We start from the raw sequence: 23,042 nt of genomic DNA, 5'->3' as shown, positions 1-23,042 counted from the left end.
ACCCTTTTAATGTATATATTACATCATTATAGATCATTCTGCACTTTTACTGCAACTCAACAAAATGATCCATCACTTCAGGACAGTCCTGATGAACGCTGATGTAAATTATTTGCACGTTGCTAGTACAGTACAAAATGAAAAATGTACTTTAGGTGGAATTAATTTTAGCGTGTAAAAAGCTAAAAATGAGAGTAGTGGGGATTAGAGGAGACCTAAATGCATCATTAGGGATGACTGAAAACAAGCTAATAGTTATTAAAAATTAAGATTATTTTAACCTTTTGGGATCATGGACCTCGACTATTTCAAGAAAATAGCTAAGATATATTGAATGCTTCCCCCTGCCCCTACACGGCGTCCAAATGTAGCTGTCTTGTAATTGAGTCGGGGATTATTGTTGATTTGTCATTTGGGTGTTTAGATAAGGTTAATTATTGGGGTTCCAGTGCCTTTTCCAGCCATATCCTTAAAACTTCCTTGTACCTCGAAAGACACTGTTCCTATGCTATTCCTTACTCTGTTGAAGACATGTCTGGTTGATCTGCACTGTTTCTATAACAAATTTGTCAACAAACACTCGCTTCATTTGGGATCCGAGTGACGAAGCTAAAGATCGCCTCCATTTGTGTGCCATAGTTAATTTCTGAGGGATCACTGTAACCAAATATGTGCTTAGTTGGTATAATTCTCTCCCATAGCCTGCAGGCTTTCGCAGAAGATAAACACAAAGATGCCTTTATGATTGCTGAGATTGAATGATCAGACCAAGGTGCTACAACAGCTAAAAGACGTCATTTTTTTCACTCTTAGAATCCAGATAGAAAATACCAATTCAAGTACATATGTATGAATTAGGAAACGTGTTCCGTCGCTTTGGACTCGATCATGTTAATCGTAGTACATTTAAGAACATGAAATGACACAAAAAATCTCCATGCACTTAACAGGAAACATACCCAGCCTTGCTCGTGTCATTGCACTCATTTGACTTGCTCTCTCCCTCTCCCTCTAGAAAGTTACCTTAAGGCGTATTTTAAATACCAGCTGTTTGCATAAGAACCACCTTAAAACATAAAAGAGGGTAGATTTGGAAAATAGATGTTGGTAAACGGGTTTCGACACAGGAGTAAAAATTTTCACACTCACGAATGAAACAATGTCAATAGGGAAATCTGTCAAAGGGCTTTAAAGGGGAAGGTTGGGGTGGTTTTGTTATTATTAGGTGCATTATTCTCTTCCTTATCTCAATGTAATAAAAGGAAAAAAATAGACAAACTCATCCTAAGGCGTTCTAGGATAAGGTGTATTTCCGAAAGCAGTAAACAACCAAGCAACCAAGAAAACAGAAGTGATTTTCTGCTCGTTTAGTAAAAATACCACTGACTACTAAAATTCACGTTCGCTTAAACGTGACTATTGTTTTGAAGATGGCTCTAAAATTATCACTGCTTATAAAACGATTACTTACATCTCATGCAGAGTAAAATATGTATTGCTTCTATGTATTAGGAAAGTAATTACAATCGTAAGGGTAAATATTTTCAGGTACTATGCGAACAGTGTTTGGAAATTTTACTTTCTGTTGGCAAGCTTTCAAACTATTTGCTTTAAGAGCATTTGGAATAAATACCCCACACCTCTGCCGGATACCTAGGGAGAAGTATCAGCTATTAAATGAGCACATACAGTCTCATATTTATTAAGAAAAAAAAAGTGTAAAAGTGCCTCTCCCCAAGCGTACTCATTCATGGTGTAGTATCTCTGACATTTCGTCACATTTCTTATATTTTTATATGAAGCATTAACATTCTTGGGGCGGAGGGGTGGGCGGGGGAAGAAGAAGATGCACCGTTTACAAAAATCTAAAATCCATTGTAATGCATATCTTAATAAAAGCCTTGGGGTAAATAGCGAAACACAAGTACTACCAAAGGACATAAATTTGATGCACCTGATGGACAGACAGGTAGCTGAATTGTGTTACGCATAGAAACACAGCCCAGACACAACTCAGCAACTATACTTCTGTTAATTAAAATCTTGATCTTGTTCGAAATAGAACAGAGAGGGGGTGGAAATAAAAAAACCAACCAGCAAACAGAAAAAAAAAAAAAAAAAAAAAAAAAAACTAAAGGGCCTGTAGGGTTGTTGCTGTTCAGTTTAAAAGACTAAACGTCCTTTTCCAACATGATCTACAGAAGCTGACACTTAAATGGCAAGAGAGCAAGCTCGCAGAGCAGCCACACTGGTGTCGAGGTTTCTGCAGTTCCCTCTCCCGAGGGAAAAATAGTCAGTCCGGGTTTTTTGGGTGATCCTGACCAGGGTTTGCCGCTCGCCAGCCTGACCTGTCAAGCGGATTATTTTAGAGGGAGATTAATAGGGGAGGCGGGCTGCAATAATAATCGTTTTGTTTGATGTGACAACTTTGATAGGCGTTGATTTACTTACAAACTGATAGGCTTTTAATTGAGCGCCTCCATCCAGCTTGAGATGAAAGGAAAACCGCATTGAAAAGCTGCCCGAGTGCCCTCGAGCCTCAATACTGATTAGCCATCTCGACAGTGAATAGTTCAAGGCATTTTCAAACTTTTTTTCCTCTCTCGCTCTCGCTCTCCTCTCCTCCTCAAATATCTGCCAGCCCACTCCTTTTTAAGAGAAAATAAATCATTTCCATTGTGTGCAAATAAAATCGACTTGACATGCTTGCCAATAGCTGGTAGGTAAAGGAAAGTGTGGACTGGCACTTGTTAATTAATTCCCCCTTTGCTCTCCCTTTTTTTTAAAGTTACAATTTTCCTTTGTAAGAGGAGGAAGACGGGTTCCAACCCTTAGATTTTTTTTCCAAAGGAATAAAAGCAACAGTCACCAAAACTTCAACAAGACTACACAAGTAAATGCCAAACAGCAAACCGTCTGCACGGACTCATTAACAAGGATCTCTCGCGAAGGTAACAATCAGGACAGAATCCCTCTTCTTCAGCTCAAGAGAAGAAAGCAGCCCGCAGCAGCCAAATCACGAACTACGCACCGCTTTCAAGAAGCAGCCTCGCCGCCCGCCCGATCCTACGCGTGTGCATCCTAACTCCGAACCCCTCGCTAGGAATCGTTTTCTGCGTGTGTTAAGCGCACTGAATAAGGTCTCATAGCTCCAAAATGCTTTGGAGGGCTCAAAGGGGAGGGGATGTCTTGGGGCTGATTTTTTTACAAGCTTCTACATAAAAAAGTTTACGGTACTGAGTGTGATTTAAATCTCATTTCAAAGGCTGAGTAAAAAAAAAAAAGCTGTCTTCTGAAGTTGCTAATTAAATTACCCTCTGCTGTTTATACTTCAGCCAGGAAGATCGGGGTTCGTGCTGTTCCCCCGCTTTTCCCGTCGGTGCGCTGCCTGTTTTACACATGTACCGCTATCGCCTTGCTTCCCCATCGTACAAGTAAAACAAGCGCTTCCCGAAATCACGCTCACCTCCACAAGAAAAGAGAGAGGGAAGGGAAAATGGGGAGGGGGAGCCTTCCCACAGCTGACTCTACCTTAAGACAATTAATCTTTAGTCTTTCACCCTGGGAGGCAGGATAAATACAACGAGAAAACAGATAGGAGTCTCCCCGGTCCTGTAAGGAAAACAGCTGTTCCAAGCACTTTAATGCAAATGAACACAAATGAAGGTTTCAGCTTTTTTTTTCTTCCAGAGTTTTACTGCACTCCATTTATCAATTGGACTTGACAACAAAAGAAAGAACTGGGGGAAAACCTGGGGCAGATTCAAGTCACTTCCACTTTAGATAAAGGAAGGGGGGGAGTTCCTTGAGGGCAAGTTGTGGGTCCTGTCAGTCCTATTGCAATATCGTGGAGTTTATGCAAGATTTCTTTCTCTACCTCCCCTTCGCTTTTTAGTTTTGACGGTCTTGCAAGATGACCGCGGTGATTGCAAAATGAAAGGACGCTTATGACTCTCCACTGAGAAGTTGTGTCAATGAGCCTTGTGCTTTCAGAGAAAATACAGAAATTTAAAAGTTTTTTAAAAATAATGACATCTTTATAGAAGCTAGAGGAGTTCCACGTATTTATCCTACTCTATATACTACAGTAAAAGAGTAAAGTGGTTTAAATAAAATACAGCAGATATACTTACTGCGCTGCAGGATTTAAAGGGTATAGCTTGACGGGGACGGGGAAAGGGGGGGATACCTAGGAAACCCTGCCTTACATCTACTTCGTAAGGAGAGCAGATCATTAAAGGCTATCTGACACATCTGTTTAGAGATGGGGCAGATCGGTGTTTCAAGGAAAGAAAATGGACTTGGTTCAGCAGACCTAAACATGAGAAAGTGAAAGTCGTTCCTCTCGTCCAACCCTTGCAGGATCAGCGCCTGTTCTGGTTGGAGTCCAGGTCAGGAATTGGACGCGACCCCTAAAGCACTTGCCTTGTTCTTCACTTGTCAAACGTGTTTTATCTCTAAGTGACCTTTTTGTTAATGTTGTAGATTGTGTGGGCCACCATGTCAGATCCGGAAACAAAAGTAAAAGATTGATTAACACATTTTGCCTGTGAAAAAATGTTATGGGATGAGGAGGTGGCGGGATAGTAGGTTGCAAAGTACAAAGAGGAAAGAAAAAGGCAATCCAGCGACTTGAAGGGCTGCGGACTCCGCTCGGGGCATCTGCTGGTACGGTAAAACTGGGGTTGAGGGCATAGGACCCGGCACTCTTCGGGAGCTCACAGACACAAAGCAGGACATGTATAACTCCTGGGCAGATACCGTGTGCATTCCCACAGGGTTCTCAACACAGCCTGGCTGAAATCAAACACATAAATGGCGAAGCAATACTCTTACTAAGGCGAGGGGCGGCATCCTCAGGCCCCCGGTGCCGGAGACCTGTTCAGCCTGGCGGGTACAGGGATGAAGGACTCTTTTCGAAGAGGACGAAAAAGGAAGGGGAAGCAGAGCCCAAGCAGCCCTCCCCGGCAGGGACGTGCGGGACTGGGGAGAGCTACCGGGTGCTGGCACACAAATCCAGTTTATTCGAAGGATTTATTCTGTAAATTAAATGGCTTTTCTCCCGAGGAGCCCGTCTTCTCTCTCTCTCTCCCTCTCTCTCCCTCTCCCTTCAAGTCACACCAGGCTTGTAATCAGCAACAAAAGCTGACATAAATCAAGGGCGGATTGACAGGGGCTGACAAATAACTGATTGATTGCGGTTGGGGAGCACTGACAATTGACGGCGGGGCGGAGAGTCCGGAAAGGCGGCGGCGGGCGGTGCGTGACAGCCCCGCGTGTGACGGCCAGTCTCCCCCAATCCCGCCGCGCTCCTCGCGCCGCCGCAAGCCGCGCCGCAGCGCCCCGGCCCCCGCCCGCCGGCGACGCGCAGCCCAGCGCTCTGCAGGTTCTCGTCCGAGCCTTGCCCGCGCTGCCAGGCGGGAGGGGCGGGAAAAGCGCCCCGCGCCCTTCTGCGGGGCCTGGAGGGGACGTGGCGCTGCGGCGGCAGCGGGGCTGTCCAGGCCGACTGGCCCCGGCGGCGAGGGGCGCGGACTGGACCTGTAAGCGCCGTGAGAGGCGGGCGGCAGGTCGTGCTCGGGGCGGTGTGCGAGCGGTGGGGAAAGGCGCGGGAGGCCGGCGGAGCCCGCGACCGTCCCCCCGGCTGGCGCGGCGCCCCCAGCCCCGCGGCCGCCCCCCGGCAGGCGCGCGGCGCCCCAGCCCCGCGGCCGCCCCCGCCGCTGCCCGCGATCCGCGCTGGCTGAGGAGGAAAAAAAGCGTTCGCAGCGCGTGATGTGAAACACAAAATTAACGCCCATCCCATGCTAGGAGCGAAAACAAGGAAGAAGGGGAGGGGAGAGGGAAGGCGGACGAGAAAGGGAAGGGGAAAAAAAAGCGAGAGACCATTAAAAACGGAGGGAAAAAAAAGCCCCAGAAAAGGGAACGTCACATCCCCTTGACCCTCCAATCACCTCGGGGTCCCATTTGATTGGAAGGCGGCAAAGGCTTTAATCTCAGACTAATTCAGCTGCTTTTGAAGTGAGTTTCTTTGCCAGATCCCGGGCTGGATGGGCAGCGGCTCGCATCACAGCTGAGCGGCGGAGGCGAGCGCTCCGCTCCGCGCCAGCCGGGGGAGCCGAGAGCGGCCGAGGGGGACCGCGGCACACGCTCGCAGCCCCCACCCCCGCCCCCAGCATAGCCCAAGGATTACTCGGCTTTTTTTTCCCTCTTCTTTTTCTCCGGCCGGCTCCCCCTTTCCCTCCCCCTCCCCACCCACGCCCTCCCCGCCAGAGAGAGCCACGGGACGTTGTATGTTTGTTTTTCTGCTCGCGGGGCGTGTGGCTTTTTTCCTTTCTCGCCCGCAGAAAGCGAGCGAGCGTTTCCGAGTGCGAGCGGCGCCACTTGCCCCAGTTTTCATGCGAGGTTTTGGGTCATGATCACATCGCCCTCGCTTTCTGCTATAAGAAGTAGTAAGCGCAGCAGCAGCCTCAGCGAGCCCGGAGGCAGCCCCCGCCGCAGCCGCAGCGCCGCCGACCTCGCCGGGCCGAACGGGCACGCTGGGAATAACGGCAGTAGCGCCGCCGCCAAGCCCTGCTTCCACGCCGTCCCCCCCTCGGACCCGCTACGCCAAGCCAACCGCCTTCCCATCAAAGTCTTGAAAATGCTCACGGCGCGGACTGGACACATTTTACACCCTGAATACCTGCAGCCTTTACCCTCCACGCCCGTCAGCCCCATCGAGGTAAGGACCTCGGAACCGGCCCCGACCCCGGCCCCCGTCGCTTTCTCCTGTCCCTGCCCGGGCGTTCGCTATGCATGGCGGCTCCACCAGCCGCCCTCGGCACTTTCCTGCGCTTTGAAATGCATTTACACCGGGATAGGGGCTTCTTTTGATCTCGAGTTAGTGCGAGTAACCGCTCCTGGGTATTGTTTCCATGTTTACCGGGATAATTTCTCCGTTCTGGGTAAATCAAGTTTTTCTTTTTGCTATTTTGAGATATTTTTTGCCTTTTTTTTTCCTGTTTTGTTTTTTTTCCTTTGAGAGGAGGGCTGAGGGGAAGGAAACGACCCGCACTGGGGCCACGATATGGCCAAGCAAATAAGCAAACTCTCCGAGTGCCAAACAACCTTGATTTTGAAGGCAGCGTTTTGGTTTTGCGGGGGGGGGGGGGGGGGACGGGACACACAGTACGGGACGACACGACGCGGAGAGGGACAGGCGGCAGGATAACTATTTCGGCTCCCTGACCTATTCCTTTCAAGTACCGACACGCGTTCGTACTTGGGAGGCCCCATTAGTCCCTTTTCTTCTGTGTCGAGGTTGCCGGTCCCCTTCTCCGTAGCTCGCTGTTTGCGGGACCGAAACACGAAACGGAGCGGGTGGTGGGAAGGGTGTGTCCGTGGGAATGAACGATTTCATTAAGGTCTTTGCGGAGCGAGGACACCCCTCTCCCGGGGAGCCCGGCTCGCCGGCTAACTCGGGCTCTGTTTACAAAGAGTGTCACCGGGCAGGGTGCAGAAATGCTGCAGTTGCTATAGTTCATGGGCGGGTTTGCGCGCTCGCACGGCCCGAGCGACGCTGAGACGGCGAGGGAGCTTCGCGCTCCCCTGGCCGCAGTCGGGGAGACAGTGGGTGCTGAAGGCAGCTGCGGCTGGCTCGGGGGGATACGAAAATCCCCGACCCTTTTTAAAGGCTTTCTGGAAAATGGTGCATTCAGGGGAGGGGGCTGTCAAAGTGATGAATGCGCACAAAATTGTTCGTTACTTCCAGTCTGTACTCTGCAAAAACCTACGGGACAAGAGTCCTAGGTATGCACTGGGATTTTCCTTAGATCTCCATTAAATCTTTGTCTTTGTGTGTCCTTCTCATTTCCGCAGCTGGATGCGAAGAAGAGTCCCCTGGCCCTTTTGGCACAAACTTGCTCGCAGATAGGGAAGCCGGACCCGTCACCTTCTTCCAAACTCTCTTCGGTCACCTCCAATGGCACCGGAGGCGACAAGGATTCCAAGTCGGGGCCCTTGAAGCTCAGCGACATCGGCGTGGAGGACAAGTCGAGCTTCAAGCCGTACTCCAAGCCGGGCGCGGAGAAGAAGGAGCCGGGCGCGGCGGGCTGCGCGGGCGCCCCGGCCGCGGGGGTCGCGGCCGGGGAGAAGTCGGGATTCCGGGTGCCGAGCGCCACCTGCCAGCCGTTCACCCCAAGGACAGGCAGCCCCAACTCCAGCGCCTCCGCCTGCTCGCCGGGGCTGCTGCCGGCCGAGGGCAAAGGAGGGGAGGACAAGAAGGACTCGGAGGGCTGCGGAAAGAGCGGCAACTCCGGCTCAGAGGGAGGCCCGGGCACCACCAGCATCAGCCACAGCCGGATTAGTGTGAGCTGTGCCGGGATTAACGTGGAGGTCAACCAGCACCAGGAGAGTACGCCGGGCTCCAAGCCCATCGCATCGGACTCCGCCTCCTCCTGCAGCAGCACCACTGCCACATCCTCCACCTCCGTCCTGGGCTCCGGCCTCGTGGCCCCCGTCTCCCCTTACAAGCCGGGACAGACCGTCTTCCCCCTGCCCCCGGCGGGCATGAGCTACCCGGGGACGCTGGCTGGAGCCTACGCTGGCTACCCACCCCAGTTCCTGCCGCACGGAGTGGCTCTGGACCCCACCAAATCCTCCAGCCTGGTGGGGGCCCAGCTGGCCGCCGCCAGCAGCTTGGGCTGCAGCAAGCCGGCGGGGTCGAGCCCGCTGGCGGGCGCGTCACCGCCGTCGGTGATGACGGCGAGTCTGTGCCGAGACCCGTACTGCCTGAGCTACCACTGCGCCAGCCACCTGGCAGGCGCCGCCGGCGCTTCCTGCGCCCACGACCAGGCCCTCAAGTCCGGATACCCCCTCGTCTACCCCACCCACCCTTTGCACAGCGTCCACTCCTCGCTGACGGGCGCCACGCCGCCCTCGCTTGCCGGCCACCCTTTGTACCCCTACGGCTTCATGCTCCCCAACGACCCCCAGCCACACATCTGCAACTGGGTGTCGGCCAACGGACCCTGCGACAAACGCTTTGCCACCTCTGAGGAGCTGCTTAGCCACTTGCGGACCCATACTGCCTTCCCGGGCACCGATAAACTCCTCTCCAGCTACCCCAGCTCCTCGTCGCTGGCCAGCGCGGCGGCCGCAGCCATGGCGTGCCACATGCACATCCCCACGACGGGCGCCCCGGGCAGCCCGGGCACGCTGGCCCTGCGCAGCCCACACCACGCGTTGGGACTCGGCAGCCGCTACCACCCCTACTCCAAGAGCCCGTTGCCTACCCCTGGGGCCCCCGTGCCCGTGCCCGCTGCCACCGGACCCTACTATTCCCCTTACGCACTCTATGGGCAGAGACTCACCACAGCCTCGGCCCTGGGGTACCAGTGAGCACAGGCAGCAGGGCTTTGACACACAACACAACACAGAATCTAGCGGTAAGGGAAGGAAGCCCTGTGAAACTTTATAAAAGTTGAAAAGAAAAAAAAATCTGACTTTTTATAAAATAGTGTTCATTTGAGGTCTGGATCCATGAGCACTGTATTTATTTATGTTAGCTTCAAGCGGGACAACGAATCATAAAGTGCATTACTTAACTGAGCTCAATAGGTAAAAGTGAAACACCCATTGTAGAATATAAATAAAAAGATAGAGGTCTTCTCTTTAATGTTACTTTAAAATTGCTATGATTGTATTGTACGTTCTTATTTAATGTCTCATTGAAACAAAAAAATTTACATGCATGTTTGTTACTAAAAAACAACTCGCAATTTGTCAGTTATAATTTCAAATTGCAATTATTTTTAAGGTGTATACCCTTGAAAGAGAATTGGTATTTTTTTGTATGTATTCTGGAAGAAAAACAAAAACAATTCTATTCCAAAAACCTCATTTGCCTTATTTTGTTCTTTAAAAGGAACACTTAACTATTTTTAATTTTTAAGTCCACCCTGTGAAAAGGGTTAAGGTTTACGTCATGTACTAAAATAGACAATGTATCGCTTTAAAGATTAAAATTCCGTATATTTGATGTATTAAAAGGTTTTACTTTTTTTTTAATACGCTTTGATTCTGTTATAAAACCCGAGTAGGTCTTGGATGGAGGCAACTGCTAATTTCTCCTTAAGCGTTTATTCAATTTTAATTAAAAATTGGAAAAAAAAAACACCAAGTTTTTTTATTGTAACCCCAGGGCTCTCTTAAAAATAATCAGACAGAGTTGGGTTTTTCTCTCTCTTCAGTAGTATTTGTTGGCATGAAATAGGAAAAGTGAGAATTGCTTAAATCTCTTTTCCTTTCTTAAAGCAGGTAAACTTTTTTTAAAATGTTTTTTCTGTGAAAAATCTCGTTTTCAAAACTAGTTTTCAATTAATTCTTTAGAAAGAAACAGGGAAGGCACGACTGATTTGTAAAAGTGTAAGACTATTATCCGAAAGCTATTTTTTCTTTTTTACAATGTAATACATTCATCTCTTTCTAAATGAAAAGTTCAGAAGCAATTAGGGAAGCACTGTTTGAGCTCATCCAGTTATTTTCAATTTCTCTCTTCAGTTCGCACCGCAGCACAAACGATCGTCACCTTAAAAAAAACCAAACGGACAGCTCTGAAAACTCATTTTGTTTAAAAAAGGAAGGGACGAGGGGGAAAAAAAAACAAAGGAAAAACCCAGAAGCCATCCGTTATTTGGTACGAGTTTGCTCTTTACTGAAGTGCAGTGCCAAACTCGACGCATTACCGAGAGGGGCTGCCCCTGCCTGCGCTGCTCCTCGGTCTCCCCAGCCGGGCTTCCTTGCGCCCAAGGGCCACGGCCCGGCCCCGTCTCCAGCTCCGGCTCGTCGTCCTGCGTTCAGGTAGGAGCAGGGGCTGCGACGGGAAAACCACAGCAGCTACGGAAACTGCGGAACAAACCGCTGCTGCCGAGATAGTCGGAAAAGCGATACCCGAGTCCGTAAACGCAGTGCCTGCGAAGGGCTTTGCCCCGCGGTGTGCCAGGCGCTTGCAGGCAGCAGCTCAGGCGGAGCCGAGCCCCCGCAGCCCCTCGCTCAGTCCCTCTCCCCCCGCTGCCGCCTGCCCTCGCCCCGGCCCCAGCGCGAACCGCTGGCGCGGGAGGGGGGGGAAAGTTGCAAGAGGTGACTTTGCTTGACAAATCACTGGGTTTTCTCCCTCGCTCTGGATTCCCCCCACAATATAATTACTGTTCAAAGTTTCCCGTAGTGCCTAGATGCTAATTAGTCTAATACATTTACTCCAGATAATTACTGGAAGTTAGCGTTAATGTGCGAAGGCGAGAAAAGGAGCAACCTAATGGAGCTCCAGTGCTCGTCCGGCCGTCCCGGCAGTCGGCACAGCGCTCTTGCTGGGGCCGGGCCGGGCCTGGCCCCGCGACGGGGGCCGGGATGCACACGGGGACACGCTGGGTGCTGGGCCGCCCTGCGGCTCTTTTGGGACGCTGTCCGAAGGCGGCACGGGAAATGCTTTGTGCTTTAATCAAATGTATTTCACTCCCCCACCCCCCGCCGGCCTTACATGGAAAAGGGACCACTGCGACTCTGCTTTAGGGAATATAAAACGAGCTCTCGTTGTGAACTGATGAGTTAGAGAAAGGGAGGATAGGGCAATGCTGTTAACTGCACCAAGTAAACTTTAGTAATAAAATAGGAAGAGGATACAAACACAACAAGTAATAGAAAGAAGGGCTTCTCCAGTCGGGTAGAGGATTTATCCAGCGAGTCCGAGAAAGGCAGAACAAGCATGCAGTCCTGTTCCTACGCCGCACTCCCTCTTCTTTCTCTCTGCCACCCGGCCAGACTGCCCTCCCCGCTTCGCTATTTTAACTACTCTTAATTCGAAGAAAATTACATTTCAGGCTCCATCTGGGTGTGCAGGCAATAATTACAGATTTGCCGCGATTAAAACACACCACCATCGCCACGCTCCTCTCCTATTTATGTATTTTACAATTACGAATCTCTTAACAGCTGCAGCTCAGACTTCGCTAGCCAAACCCCACCGGCCATCAGGTGCTGCAGGGGCGATTTTGAAAAGAGCGAGGGAGGCATTTCTGTGTCCTGGAACACTAACTACAGTTTCGTGGATTTCAGCTCTTAAAAGTTATACAAAAAGATTGCTGATGCAAGTGATGAAATGAACACTTCATGTTGTTATTACTGTTTTGCTCAGATATTGTCCCGGAGATAAAAGAAAAAGTATAATAGCTTATTTTATATGTAGAATGGTGGTATGGAGGTCTCTCTCCCAGTCTTGTTAAGTATTTGGCCTGGCAAGTGCCACCTAGGATTTTGATATTAATCTAGGAAATTCGCATTTTTTCTAATAGAGATTGACTTATGGACATTAATGTTTTTAGGTAAAAGGACTGCATTTGTTATTCCTCCCCTCCTCTCCGTTCTTACTAACTGGATAGGTTGTGGTTTTGACAGCAGCCGCTGGTCCATGCCACCGAACTAAAATAATTTCACAGTGAAAAACCAGCTCGAGAGGACAAGCAACAGAAGGGCAAAACCCATCAAAACCCGAAACTGTGATCAATCTGACCAGAGTCAGGCATACATTAGTTTAAATTAAACAGTTTCCTTTCTCTCACAAATCTCTTTTGAAAATTAAAGATAAACTGATGTAATATTTAAATCAACTCTTGTCAGATGCTAAGTGCAACTGAACAACCAAAACAAAAATTAATGCATTTCCATCCCCTCTAGAAAGCTTGCTCTGGAAGCCACTTGGACAAAATGCTTCTGATAAGCAACGCTTAGAAAAGAAGGGTCCTGTTTGTCTTATCTATAGGGAAATGTAATTAAGGTACTTTTATGAAACAATGAAACACCAGTCTCCACAGACAGCAAAGGGGTCTCTGTAATTTATCTGAACCTTTATGGGCATATGTATCTTGGTTTATGTGTACAAGCCCACACCAAACGTGTACATACGTTTGCTCGCTTGATTTTAGAGTGCAAAATCTATGCAAGAGCTAAAATACAGGGATACCTTTACTGCGCGAAAATTTTCCTCAGCGATAAGAAACTCCATTTTCTAAGACCGGAAAGTCACCCACCGCCCACCCACTCCCTTTGAAGCCACCCTCAGCGCAGCCATCAAGGAACGCGCAACGTGGTGACTGGGGTTGACCCTCTTCTTTCTAATCCGGGGTTTGTAATGATTTGCACACACCAACAGTTGAAATCACCCAGGCAAATGGAATCCCGGGAGGCCCAAACTTTCAGAAACAGAAGGAAATGTGCATTCCTATTCCGTAAAAACATTGATCAAACTTCATTATTTCATACTTAGAAAAGATAGAGAGCAATGCTGCCTTGTTTTGATACTGTTGGCTCTCACTAGCCTTTCTGTAGAGCACAGTTGAGGGGATTTTGTGGTCTTTTCTTTTTTTTCTATTTTGTTTTATGTTTGTTTGTGTGTGTTTACTTTTTTGTTTTGTTGGTTCGTTGGGGGTTGGGTTCTTTTAAGTAACAAATCTGAAGTGGAAAATTGCTGGAGTTATTAGCATCAAATCTCCTTTCCATACAGATTTTTCAGTATAATTTCGGACTTTTCCAACCACATACTGAGACACCCCGCCACCCCCGATTTTTTCTGCACCATGAAGCATAGCCCACACTGCTTCACGAACAGACCTGAGGCAGGCAAGCAACCAGTCCTGATCAGAGGTGTATAATCCCTGCCAAATCTCTTTTTCAGCTCACTCGTAGAAAATTCGGGGCAGACTACCTTCTTTTTTTTTAAGGTAAAATTTTGTTGTAATGTAGCATAGAGGTGTCAGAAGAAAAAAGACGGACCCTGAGTCCGTATGCTCTCACCTCTTTGGAGGTGGAATGCTTTGGCAGCAGAGACGCGGTTGAAATTTGAGCAGATCATACATTTGAGCTTGTGCATAAATGTGAAAAGACTGTCCTAATGCAGGATATTTCTCCATCAACATCAACCAGGTGCTGCTGCTTCAAAAATCCCACCTCCGGCTGCTTGCTCTGTGCGTGTGTGCGCACACAGCGATGCACAGACTTTGTTCTCTCTTCATGTCTGAAATTCATCAACTGCTCCCCATTCTCAACCTCCCCCCTCGTCCCCTACGTGAAAAAGAGTGAATCTGTTCAGGCTTTGAATATTGCAAGAAGCCTTGTGTGTATTTTTTTTAATCTTCAAATGAATTAAAGACAACCTGACAATGCTGTCATCTGTCTTCAACGTCACATCAAGGCAAGAAATAATGATAACAGAGCAGCAGAAAGACGCCCACTGAAACCTGGAGGATATATATATACACATATATATACACACATATATGCCTTGAAACAGTTTGAAAGAGAACAAAATTAGAATACCGCTCAAAGGCTACCGCAGTAAGAACGTCTGGGATTTTGTTTTGTATGTGTGTCTAAGTGCTTCATCTTTCCTGCCTTATTTTGTGAAGCGCGTGCTACTCGATCCAAACCACTTCTGTGGGATGGGACAAGACGACGAGCAGTCACATTCCTCTTTCCCAAACTACCACGACCAATGGAAGCACAAAAATACCTCCCCTCCCCCTCCACCGTTTCAGGTTCACGTTCCAGTTAATAACAAACGTTACTGCTCTCGTGAGGCGCGGGCCAGAGCGGGCACGCTGTGCGCGGGGGCCCAGGCGGGCGCATTGTGCGGGCGGCGCAGCTCCCCGGGAGGAAGAGGAGCGGGGCTGCTCCCCGGGAGGAAGAGGAGCGGGGCTGCTCCCCTTTGTCTCTGTGGCCCGGGCGGTCGGGGCGCGCTCCCGGCCGCCAGGCGGCGCTGCCGCCTCCGGCGGAGCGCAGGGCAGCGGGAGTGCGCGCGGCTCGTCCCCGGCCCGGGCCCAATAGACATTGGTGGTTCGGGACACAGGGAATACCTGATCTAATCCGAAGAGAAGTATTGCACTACAAATAGATTTACACAGATAAGAACAGATAGGGCAGATTGAAAAAACCGTGATGGTATTGGCCGGGTTTGTTGGTGTTTTGTTGTTGGTTTTTGATTTTACTTTTTTTTTTTAATCATGCTTGTAATCTTGTTCGTTCTGAAGGGTAAATAAATTGCAGTTGTATGAAAAACAATTGGTGCTACATGTGTTCATAACAGATGGGATCTTATCACAGTTTAACTGTAATAAATTCTGACTTCTGGATATTGTAATCTTTACTCCATGCTGCATATCTTTTCTACTGTAATAATAGGGCTGCAAACTCCTGAGAGCAAGTAGAAAAGTTTTCGGTGCTAGGGTTTCTCAAGAGCCAAGGCATGCTTTGGAGCCTCTTCACACCGGTGTCTCTTTCAAAGTTTCCGTGAAAACGTGTCTGAAAATTAAGAAAGAGAAAACCCTCGCGCATAGGGAGGCAGACATCTGATTCTTCCACCACTGAGTAACGTTGTTTATTATGATAATAGCCCTTAAAATACATTCAGAAAAACTAAGAATGAACTTTCTATGTGAAGAAGACCTGGCAAATGACAGATCACACTTTGCTTTGCAGAGAGAAAATGTTAAAAGAAACCGAGCCCCCGAGGAAGTGGGAACCAAACTTTAAATTAATCCCCCTGCTCTTCAGCTCACAAAATTAAAAAATAAATTTGAATAACCACTGAAAGGATAAAATTATAATAATAAATTGTCCATATTCACTGAGGCTGCGGGACTAATTATTTTCACCATCTCGGCTTCCCATTGCTGTTTATCTAGTCGCAGGATAAACGCTTGTAAATCCATTACGTTTCCACAAATCCTTTCGCCGCTTTCTTTTTGGCCAATGCTTTGGCAACATTAATTGATTTTACTACACTTTCTGAAGTCACTGTTTATTAAACTAAAGCAAGTTTGCTCTGAAAGCACTGGATTTTTTTCCATCAACCTATCAAACCCGTGAACGGGAATTACTGAGGCTACTGTAGGCTCTAGTCTCTGTTTTCCCCTGCTGTGATCTTGATGGCAAATGCGAACTGCAAATTACAAGCTTGTAATAATCTACGCTGTTACAGAAAACAGCCCCTTTATCGCTGGTGAAAAATTAGTCTAAATGCAAACACCACCTTTCCCCCCTGTTTTTAAACGGGGGAGGCATGAGATGCTACTGGGAGATGGAGATCAAACACTAAGAAATGCTTTGCAAGTCTTTTACGTCACTGAGTGGACAGCAGTTATTTTTAGGAAAGGATTTTGGATGTGTAACTAGGAGTTCAATGCAATTTAGAAATGGGTATACAACCTTCCTCAAATCCTTCGCCCTTTTTCCTCAATCATCTTAAGAAAATGGGACCCAACCAGTCTTAAACTGATTAATGATTTCTCACTTAATATCAGCTGATTTCCAGCTCCTTTACCTGTCACGCTAACCTCAGTGATCATTATTTAAAAGGTTTAAAAGCTGATGCTTATGTTTAGAGCGCTCTCTCTCTGCTCCCGACTGCACCTGGGCTGTGCCGCCCCAGCCCTGGGCAGGGATCCCTCTCTCCGGAGAGGCCGGGCGCTCCCGCGGCGGGGGCACTTCACACAGCCCTTTGCCAACCGTGATCATCAAACCTAAACAGCAGCGTCCCCTCCGCCAGCAGTCACCTCGAGGTATTTCAGTGACGCTAGAGTCTAGTAAAACGCATAGGGGTAACTACAGTAGATCACAGAAGACACGCAGAACTGTTTGTTTCAGGTTGGACAGCAGAATGTCGGTAATTATGAACCTATCCTTCATATTACAAGTTCAGCGTTTGTACCCTATCTTTGGCTCGCCCAGCCGTTTTAGTCACATAACCTGCTACGCCTGAAGACGTTTTTTATAAAGGTAAACGCATCAGTTGTTTGTCATTGTTTACACCGGGAGCAAGAAGGGAAGGACAGGGAATGAAAGCCCGAGAGGTGCTCCCTGCCTGTGCCTAGCCTCCGGGACGGCGGGCGAGCAGTCTTGGCAAGGTTGGGGTCAGCCCCAGGACCTGCTGCCTCACTTCTGCGGGGTCCCCACGGCTGAGATGGGGTACGAGAGAAAGGCCGGGACGTGTCCCTGCTCTCTGCCTTCCTTCTGTGTGGAACGCGATGGGGCAGCGCTGCAGCTCGGCGCCACGGCCCGGGTAGTCACCTCGGGGTCCTGCCGGCAGCACCAGGCTTTCTCAGGCCAAAGAGTCCTGTTTCAACAAGGGCTACTCTGCAGTTCATCCACTCTCATAGCTTTGGAGGGGTCGGTTCAGCTGAGACTGGGGCAGACAGCCTGGTGTGAGGACAGACACCTTGTGAAAGGGAAGTGATTCCACTACTTAACACCCTTTCAGCCATCACAGGACTTAAGGCTGCAGCTGCAATATTATGGTTTGGTTTCACTGAAATTGGTAAACATCAGCCTAGATTTTCAAACACAGATCTATCTTACAGTTGCAGGCAAATGCCTCTCATACAATCTACAGCCCTTAATCTTGTCTTTGTGGAGATGTTTTGGTTTGTTTTTTTTTTCCTACCTGCAAAGATCAACTGCTACCATCACCTACTACATTCTTTATCCATGCTTGAAATACTTGAGGCAGAGAAATATGTATCCATTTTCTGATCTGAAAGGTTCTGAACCTACAATCCTAACTTCTTATTACAGTTCCTCATCACCTGGCTATTCTAATGTCGGGAAATCTCCATTCTCTCCTTTGAAGGCATTTCACTTTGCATAAAAATGCACTGAGCCAGAGGGAAAGAGAAGGAAGGATAACACACTTTAGTCTATGGTTATGGTGCTTGCCAAAGCCCAGAGCTTGGGTCTCCCAATCAGTGCTCAGATCTAATATGTTCCCACGTAGTCTTTCTATGCCCAAGAAAAAGCTTTAAACGTTCTATACAGAAAAGGTAACACTTGCAACATGCCCTTTCCACCCTAGATGGTAAGAAGACGAGATGAGTCTCCTACTCTCCTCAGTCGGAAGAGGAAAAAATCCAAATCTGTAGCCATTGAGTTATTAGATAAAAAGTCAACTGAACTGAGTCACCATTTCTACAAAGAAAATAACAACGTCCACGGCATGTTAGGTGACAGCAAGATTTGCCTGGCAAGGTTTTATTAAAAAGCAAGGTTTTCCACTGTATGTATTGATTACAGAGCAAAATAAAACCAGTTTTTGTAGTAGAGCTCATGGCTGTGCAAATAAAAATATTTCTTCTCTTTGGCCTGTATTGTTGTCAGTTTGTCCTACCCTGTATGGAGCCACTGGGAACCATCCTCTCTAACCTGCTCACCAGTGCTTAGATCAGGCTACCACAGAAATTCACTGATGGAAACCAAAATAAAGCTAGTCAAAATCTTACTCGTCCTTACATATTTCCACAAGATTAAGTTAATTTTTTCAACTTCTAAAGTGGAAAATACCACATATCCAGTGTCCATCATGACATACTTGAGCTCATGAGTCTGAGAGCATTCATAAGATTTTTTTTGTTCTTCTTCCCTTTCCAATTCCCTTCCCTTTGCAAGATTACAATTCCCTTAAATATATATTGCACCAGCAGGCCCAAAGAATGAGTTCCAGATAAAACAGATGAGTAGAAATAAGTGTATGTGTGGGGGGTGGTTTTGTTTTATTTATTTATTTAAGAAGGATCAGCTGCTAAATACATTTCAGTAGAGGTGTCAAACGGTTTATGAAGAGAGCCAATCACATAATTATGGTTTTCAGGCTAACTTTACTGAGTTAGGGTAAAATGTTGTGCTTGATCAAAAGCAGGTATGCTACATATATCAATAGGTTTATAAAAAGATTGAGAAAGGAATTTAGACCAGATGGACCAGCTAATTTTTCTAGTTTAACTGTATCATTTGGTTGTTGATATATCTACAAATCAGGTACTGACAAAATTCTCTGAGAAAACTGTCTGCTCAAAGTGACACAATCTTTTTCTAGAGTTACATTATTTGAGAGCATGTTATAGCAGGTCTTACCTCCTCAATGAACAGTCAACACTTTTAATACTATTTTAATGTACCTATTTCTAAAGTAACTGAGTAAGAATGGTGCAATTTATTACATGTAGATAACATCAAAGTAAGTAAAATTATTGCTTAACTCAACCCCCACTGATCATTATGCCAGTACAGTTTAATCCTTATTAGAGAAGGTACTTGTGAATCATCATAGCTGTGTATATACCAGGTCACAGGTTATGAAAAAAGCTAACTCTGCAAGGGAGAAAATATTTATTCTAACTAAAACACTTAAACTTCTATAAACATGGTGTTCCGCATGGTTAATTGTGTTTGCTGGTTAATGGGATTGTGTCAATTTACATTTATACTTTTAAGCTATTAAAACTTGCACACACCCTAAGTCCACAATGTAATGTGAAATTCTAGTCAGCCTGAAATCAGCAGAAGTTTTCTAGCAATCCTAAGAAAGGCAGAATTCCTCCTGGGACAAAAGAAGCCCTAAAGCTTGCAAATGCTAATTCCACAGATAAAAACTAAATACATGCAACACAGTTGTACAATTCATGACAGTTTGGGGCAGGACTTAGGAGTACCTTGGATCAAACAATGGGAATTTTTGTTTTCTGTTTGTGATGAGAAGGTTTAGATGACAAAATCTGAAGTGACCATGCAAAGTACATCAGCAGCAAACAGCCAAAAAGGAAAACACTGAACACCTATTTGGAGCAGAGTAGGTTTTGGCCATTGTAACACAGACACAGTCAAATTGGAACTGATGCCTGTCAAGGTAATAAGAGCATGGGGAGTCTAATCAGCACATCTGTCTGAGCAATCATTTCTCATGTTTTACCTCAAGAAATTGCTGCATTTCAGTGATGGGCAAGATATGTGCATTTTTACTTATTGTATGATACTGACACACACAAAAAAACCTTGCCCAGGCCTTTTCCCAAGAAGAAAATGTAATAACATTTTTACCTTAACTAAAGAAAAACCCCTTAAAATTCCTTTAAATTATTAAGGTAATAAAGGAAAATGTCAGGTTCTAGAGGTCTGGTTTTGTTTTTTTCTTATGCAGAGCGTCTCTGAAAATATCTATATTTGTTGTGATAGCTAGTAATTTTGGATGAATCAAAGCAATAAAAATAAATTATTGCAGAAATAATTTAGCTCATTTTTTGTATGCACAGATACACAGACTAGTTTACACAAAAACTTGAGTACCAGCAGAATAAGATAGTGAGTTTTGCATCTTGAAAGCAATTATTACATAACGATGTTATTCCATCATCTAATAAATGTTAAGCTCATTCATGCAACATTATTCCAGTCTTCTTGTTGCAGACATTAAACTTAGGATGGGCATATTTCTGTGAAATCTCTTTTGATGTATCTTGTAATAGTTTAATTCTGGGGAAAAATGTGTTGTGAGCTTTAGAACAGATAAAAGGAAACTATGCTCTTCACACCCACATCATAAGCTGTCCTTAGGAATGCAAGTACATGCAATTCTGGAAGTGTAATAATCACCATCTTGCTCATTAACTAGGACCTCCAGGGCTGAATCACAAACCTTTACACCTCAAATTAAATATCCTAGCAAGCAGCTGTAGTATATTCATATCCGCTGTTGGCCAGACGCAGCCACAGAGTGGGAGGCATAGCACAGAGAACAGTGGGCTGCACATGCAGACCTACTCAAAAACAAGTTAAAGATTGACTAGAGACTAATCCATTTTATAGGCTAAGAAATTGATTTTCAGAGAAGCTGAACTACAGGTGCTCAAGTCTGGTAAAAAAAAATCAGCTTAACTCTGGTGGTACTATTAGCAGGAGGTTCACTGCAGCAGAGGAAAGCATGGGAAACATTACCTTAGACTCTGGTATTCCCTAAGCCAGGGTCCATTGAGTGCAGCATGACACAGTTATTCTTTTCCTGAAGGGCTGGCTAAAGACATTTGTGTATAATTGCAAAACTAGGGACAAAATGGACTACAAATGTTATCCATAGCAGTGACATTCAGTTATTTTTGGATGCAGTGTACAACACAATTAAGTTCTCATCGGAACAATAAGAAGTGACAAGATTTGTTACTGATAAGTAATGAGAATATTAGAAACTAGCCAGTTGTAGAACTCAGCTTTGGACCAAGTCAGATAAAACTGATTTAAGTTAGTCAGAACAATTCAAGTTAGTGGATCTCTAAATGTTTAAGTTTCAGAAGGGCAAACTCTGGCATAGTTATGTCAGCTGGACTAAGGCACTATTAGCTTGAGTAGGGCAAAAAGTCTTACAGATACTTCACATAAAAAGTATTTAAGTAATCAAGAATCTACATTCTAAACACAGTAAAAAGAAAAAAAGAAACCCAGAAGAAGGTAGTCGAGCCCAACTGGATGCACTACCACCTCAAGAAATATGTTACAACTGAAAAAAGAAATAGAAGGAATGCATGGGAAAAAAAACTTCTGTGTACTCATTGGTACTTAACTGAGAAGCAAGGGGTGAAGAAAGAACTGCCAAGAGATGAGCTTTGTTAGACTTTGCAAAGGATATTGAAATGGATGAAGATATTATTTCCGTTACATAAGTGAAAGAAAGAGATTAAGGATAATACAGGCATGTTCCCAACCTCAAAATGATATATTGCATTTATTTAAATAAAGGTAATACTGACTATGGAATGAAAGGGAAGAAGCTGACAGGAATAACACTAGAGAATAAATATAAGATGAGGTAGAAACAAGATCTAATCTTGTGTAGCCCCAAACTCAAGGAGTCTACTTAATCTCCACTCCAACCCAGAACTCAAGAATATGAGACCACAACAGTACCAAGGACTTTCACCAAACTTAAAATGGAATTGACACAAAACAAATAAAGAGTATTATAAGAAGGAAAATATGATGTTTGTTTCCAGCAATAGCTGAAACTTTGCAATGACAAGTTGAAAGCAAAACCACACAGAAAATATATAAAATTATTTTATAATATATAGCCTGGGATTATTCAAAGTAGATGACAACTCACTAAACTTTCTCTGATTTAAAAGTAAACCTCAAATCTCAGCATTATGCACTAAAAAAAACCACATAAATGGTGTAATTTTGCAACATTAATAGGATGACTCTGCTAAAATACAGTGACTGCGGATCACAACTGTATGACAACTGGTACAACTTCCCACACCTTCACACAGTGCTATTGATTTTCCTTGTCTGTGTTGGAAGAGCTCACCTGAATTACTGCATACAGTCTATTCATCCGTATTCAAGATATTAACTGGAACTAGAGCAGGGAGAAAAGAACTGCTATAAAGATGAGGGCAATGAAATCTTATTTTATGAAATGAGATTAAACAAGCTTGATTTGTTTAGTCTACTTTAAAAAAAGCTGAGAGGATGGGATTGCTGTCTAACTGTTAGTTAAAAAGCTGAGAGAGAAAAAAATAAAAAGGAGGATTTAATTTAAAAGAGAATTTTGGCATGAGACCAAGTAGACTTAACTGGCCATGATTTTTTTTTTTTAAGTGTGTGATAGTAGATCATTGTTTTTGACTCTATCCCAAGTCAGCTCCAATGGCAAGTGGCTCACCAGCAATGTTGTTTAAAAAATCACATTCTGTAACAGCCATCCGCTGGGAATAGTGGAAATAAACTGCACAACTGTTGTTAAGATGGAGTATGACACACTTCAAAAACAAATTATCCAATGTGATGGCTGCAATAGGGAGGGGAGGACTCAGAAGCCTAGCAAGTTCTGTTCTGTTTCGAAGCCGTGCACAATGGAGGAATCGATAAATAGATTAAATCTTTCATGACTAAGTAACAGTTTTGAGATGGGAAGAACTGCATGGTACCAATGGCTAGGTAAACAATAGTTTAAAAACTGTCTATTTTTCCTTTTAACACTTAAGAAGCCCCAACTTGACTTTTAACAACACAAGAAAGTCACAAAACAACCAGTTAGAGACAATCACATTATGCATCAAAGAGCTACAGAACTCCCTTCTGAAGACGACAACCATCCTGACAAAACTATTACTTTTTGCTGGGGAAAATGAGTTATTAGCAAAACCCATAAAATCCTAGTTGAACATATCAGCTTTTATATTTTTGAACAAAATAAA

The 23,042-nt window shown here is 45.6% G+C and overlaps 2 protein-coding genes across 2 annotated transcripts in view; one reads left to right on the top strand and one right to left on the bottom strand.

Annotated features, from left to right (window-relative positions):
- The window catches only part of LRMDA (leucine rich melanocyte differentiation associated), a 656,306-nt gene extending 653,201 nt beyond the window's left edge, over nucleotides 1-3,105 (bottom strand). The window contains exon 1 of the mRNA XM_071563360.1: nucleotides 3,032-3,105. The gene's annotated coding sequence lies outside the window, so the exon portion shown is untranslated. The remainder of the gene's footprint in view (nucleotides 1-3,031) is intronic.
- Nucleotides 3,106-5,401: 2,296 nt separating this feature from the next.
- Nucleotides 5,402-10,044, top strand: ZNF503 (zinc finger protein 503). Its single transcript, XM_071563357.1, has 2 exons — nucleotides 5,402-6,718; nucleotides 7,855-10,044. Exons 1-2 carry the CDS (start codon nucleotides 6,410-6,412, stop codon nucleotides 9,373-9,375), a joined length of 1,830 nt encoding a protein of 609 aa, XP_071419458.1. The 5' UTR covers nucleotides 5,402-6,409; the 3' UTR covers nucleotides 9,376-10,044.
- The last annotated feature ends 12,998 nt before the right edge of the window (nucleotides 10,045-23,042 follow it).

Source organism: Pithys albifrons, chromosome 9 (assembly GCF_047495875.1).
Source record: "Pithys albifrons albifrons isolate INPA30051 chromosome 9, PitAlb_v1, whole genome shotgun sequence".
NCBI lineage: Eukaryota > Metazoa > Chordata > Aves > Passeriformes > Thamnophilidae > Pithys > Pithys albifrons.
This window is presented reverse-complemented; position numbering and strand designations above follow the sequence as displayed.

What these genes read in the sequence shown, in the direction of transcription:
- ZNF503 (XM_071563357.1), top strand. Translation starts at nt 6,410, where the DNA reads ATGATCACATCGCCCTCGCTTTCTGCTATAAGAAGTAGTAAGCGCAGC. An exon ending in CGCCCGTCAGCCCCATCGAG is followed by an intron (nt 6,719 to 7,854) that starts GTAAGGACCTCG and finishes TCATTTCCGCAG; the next exon opens with CTGGATGCGAAGAAGAGTCC.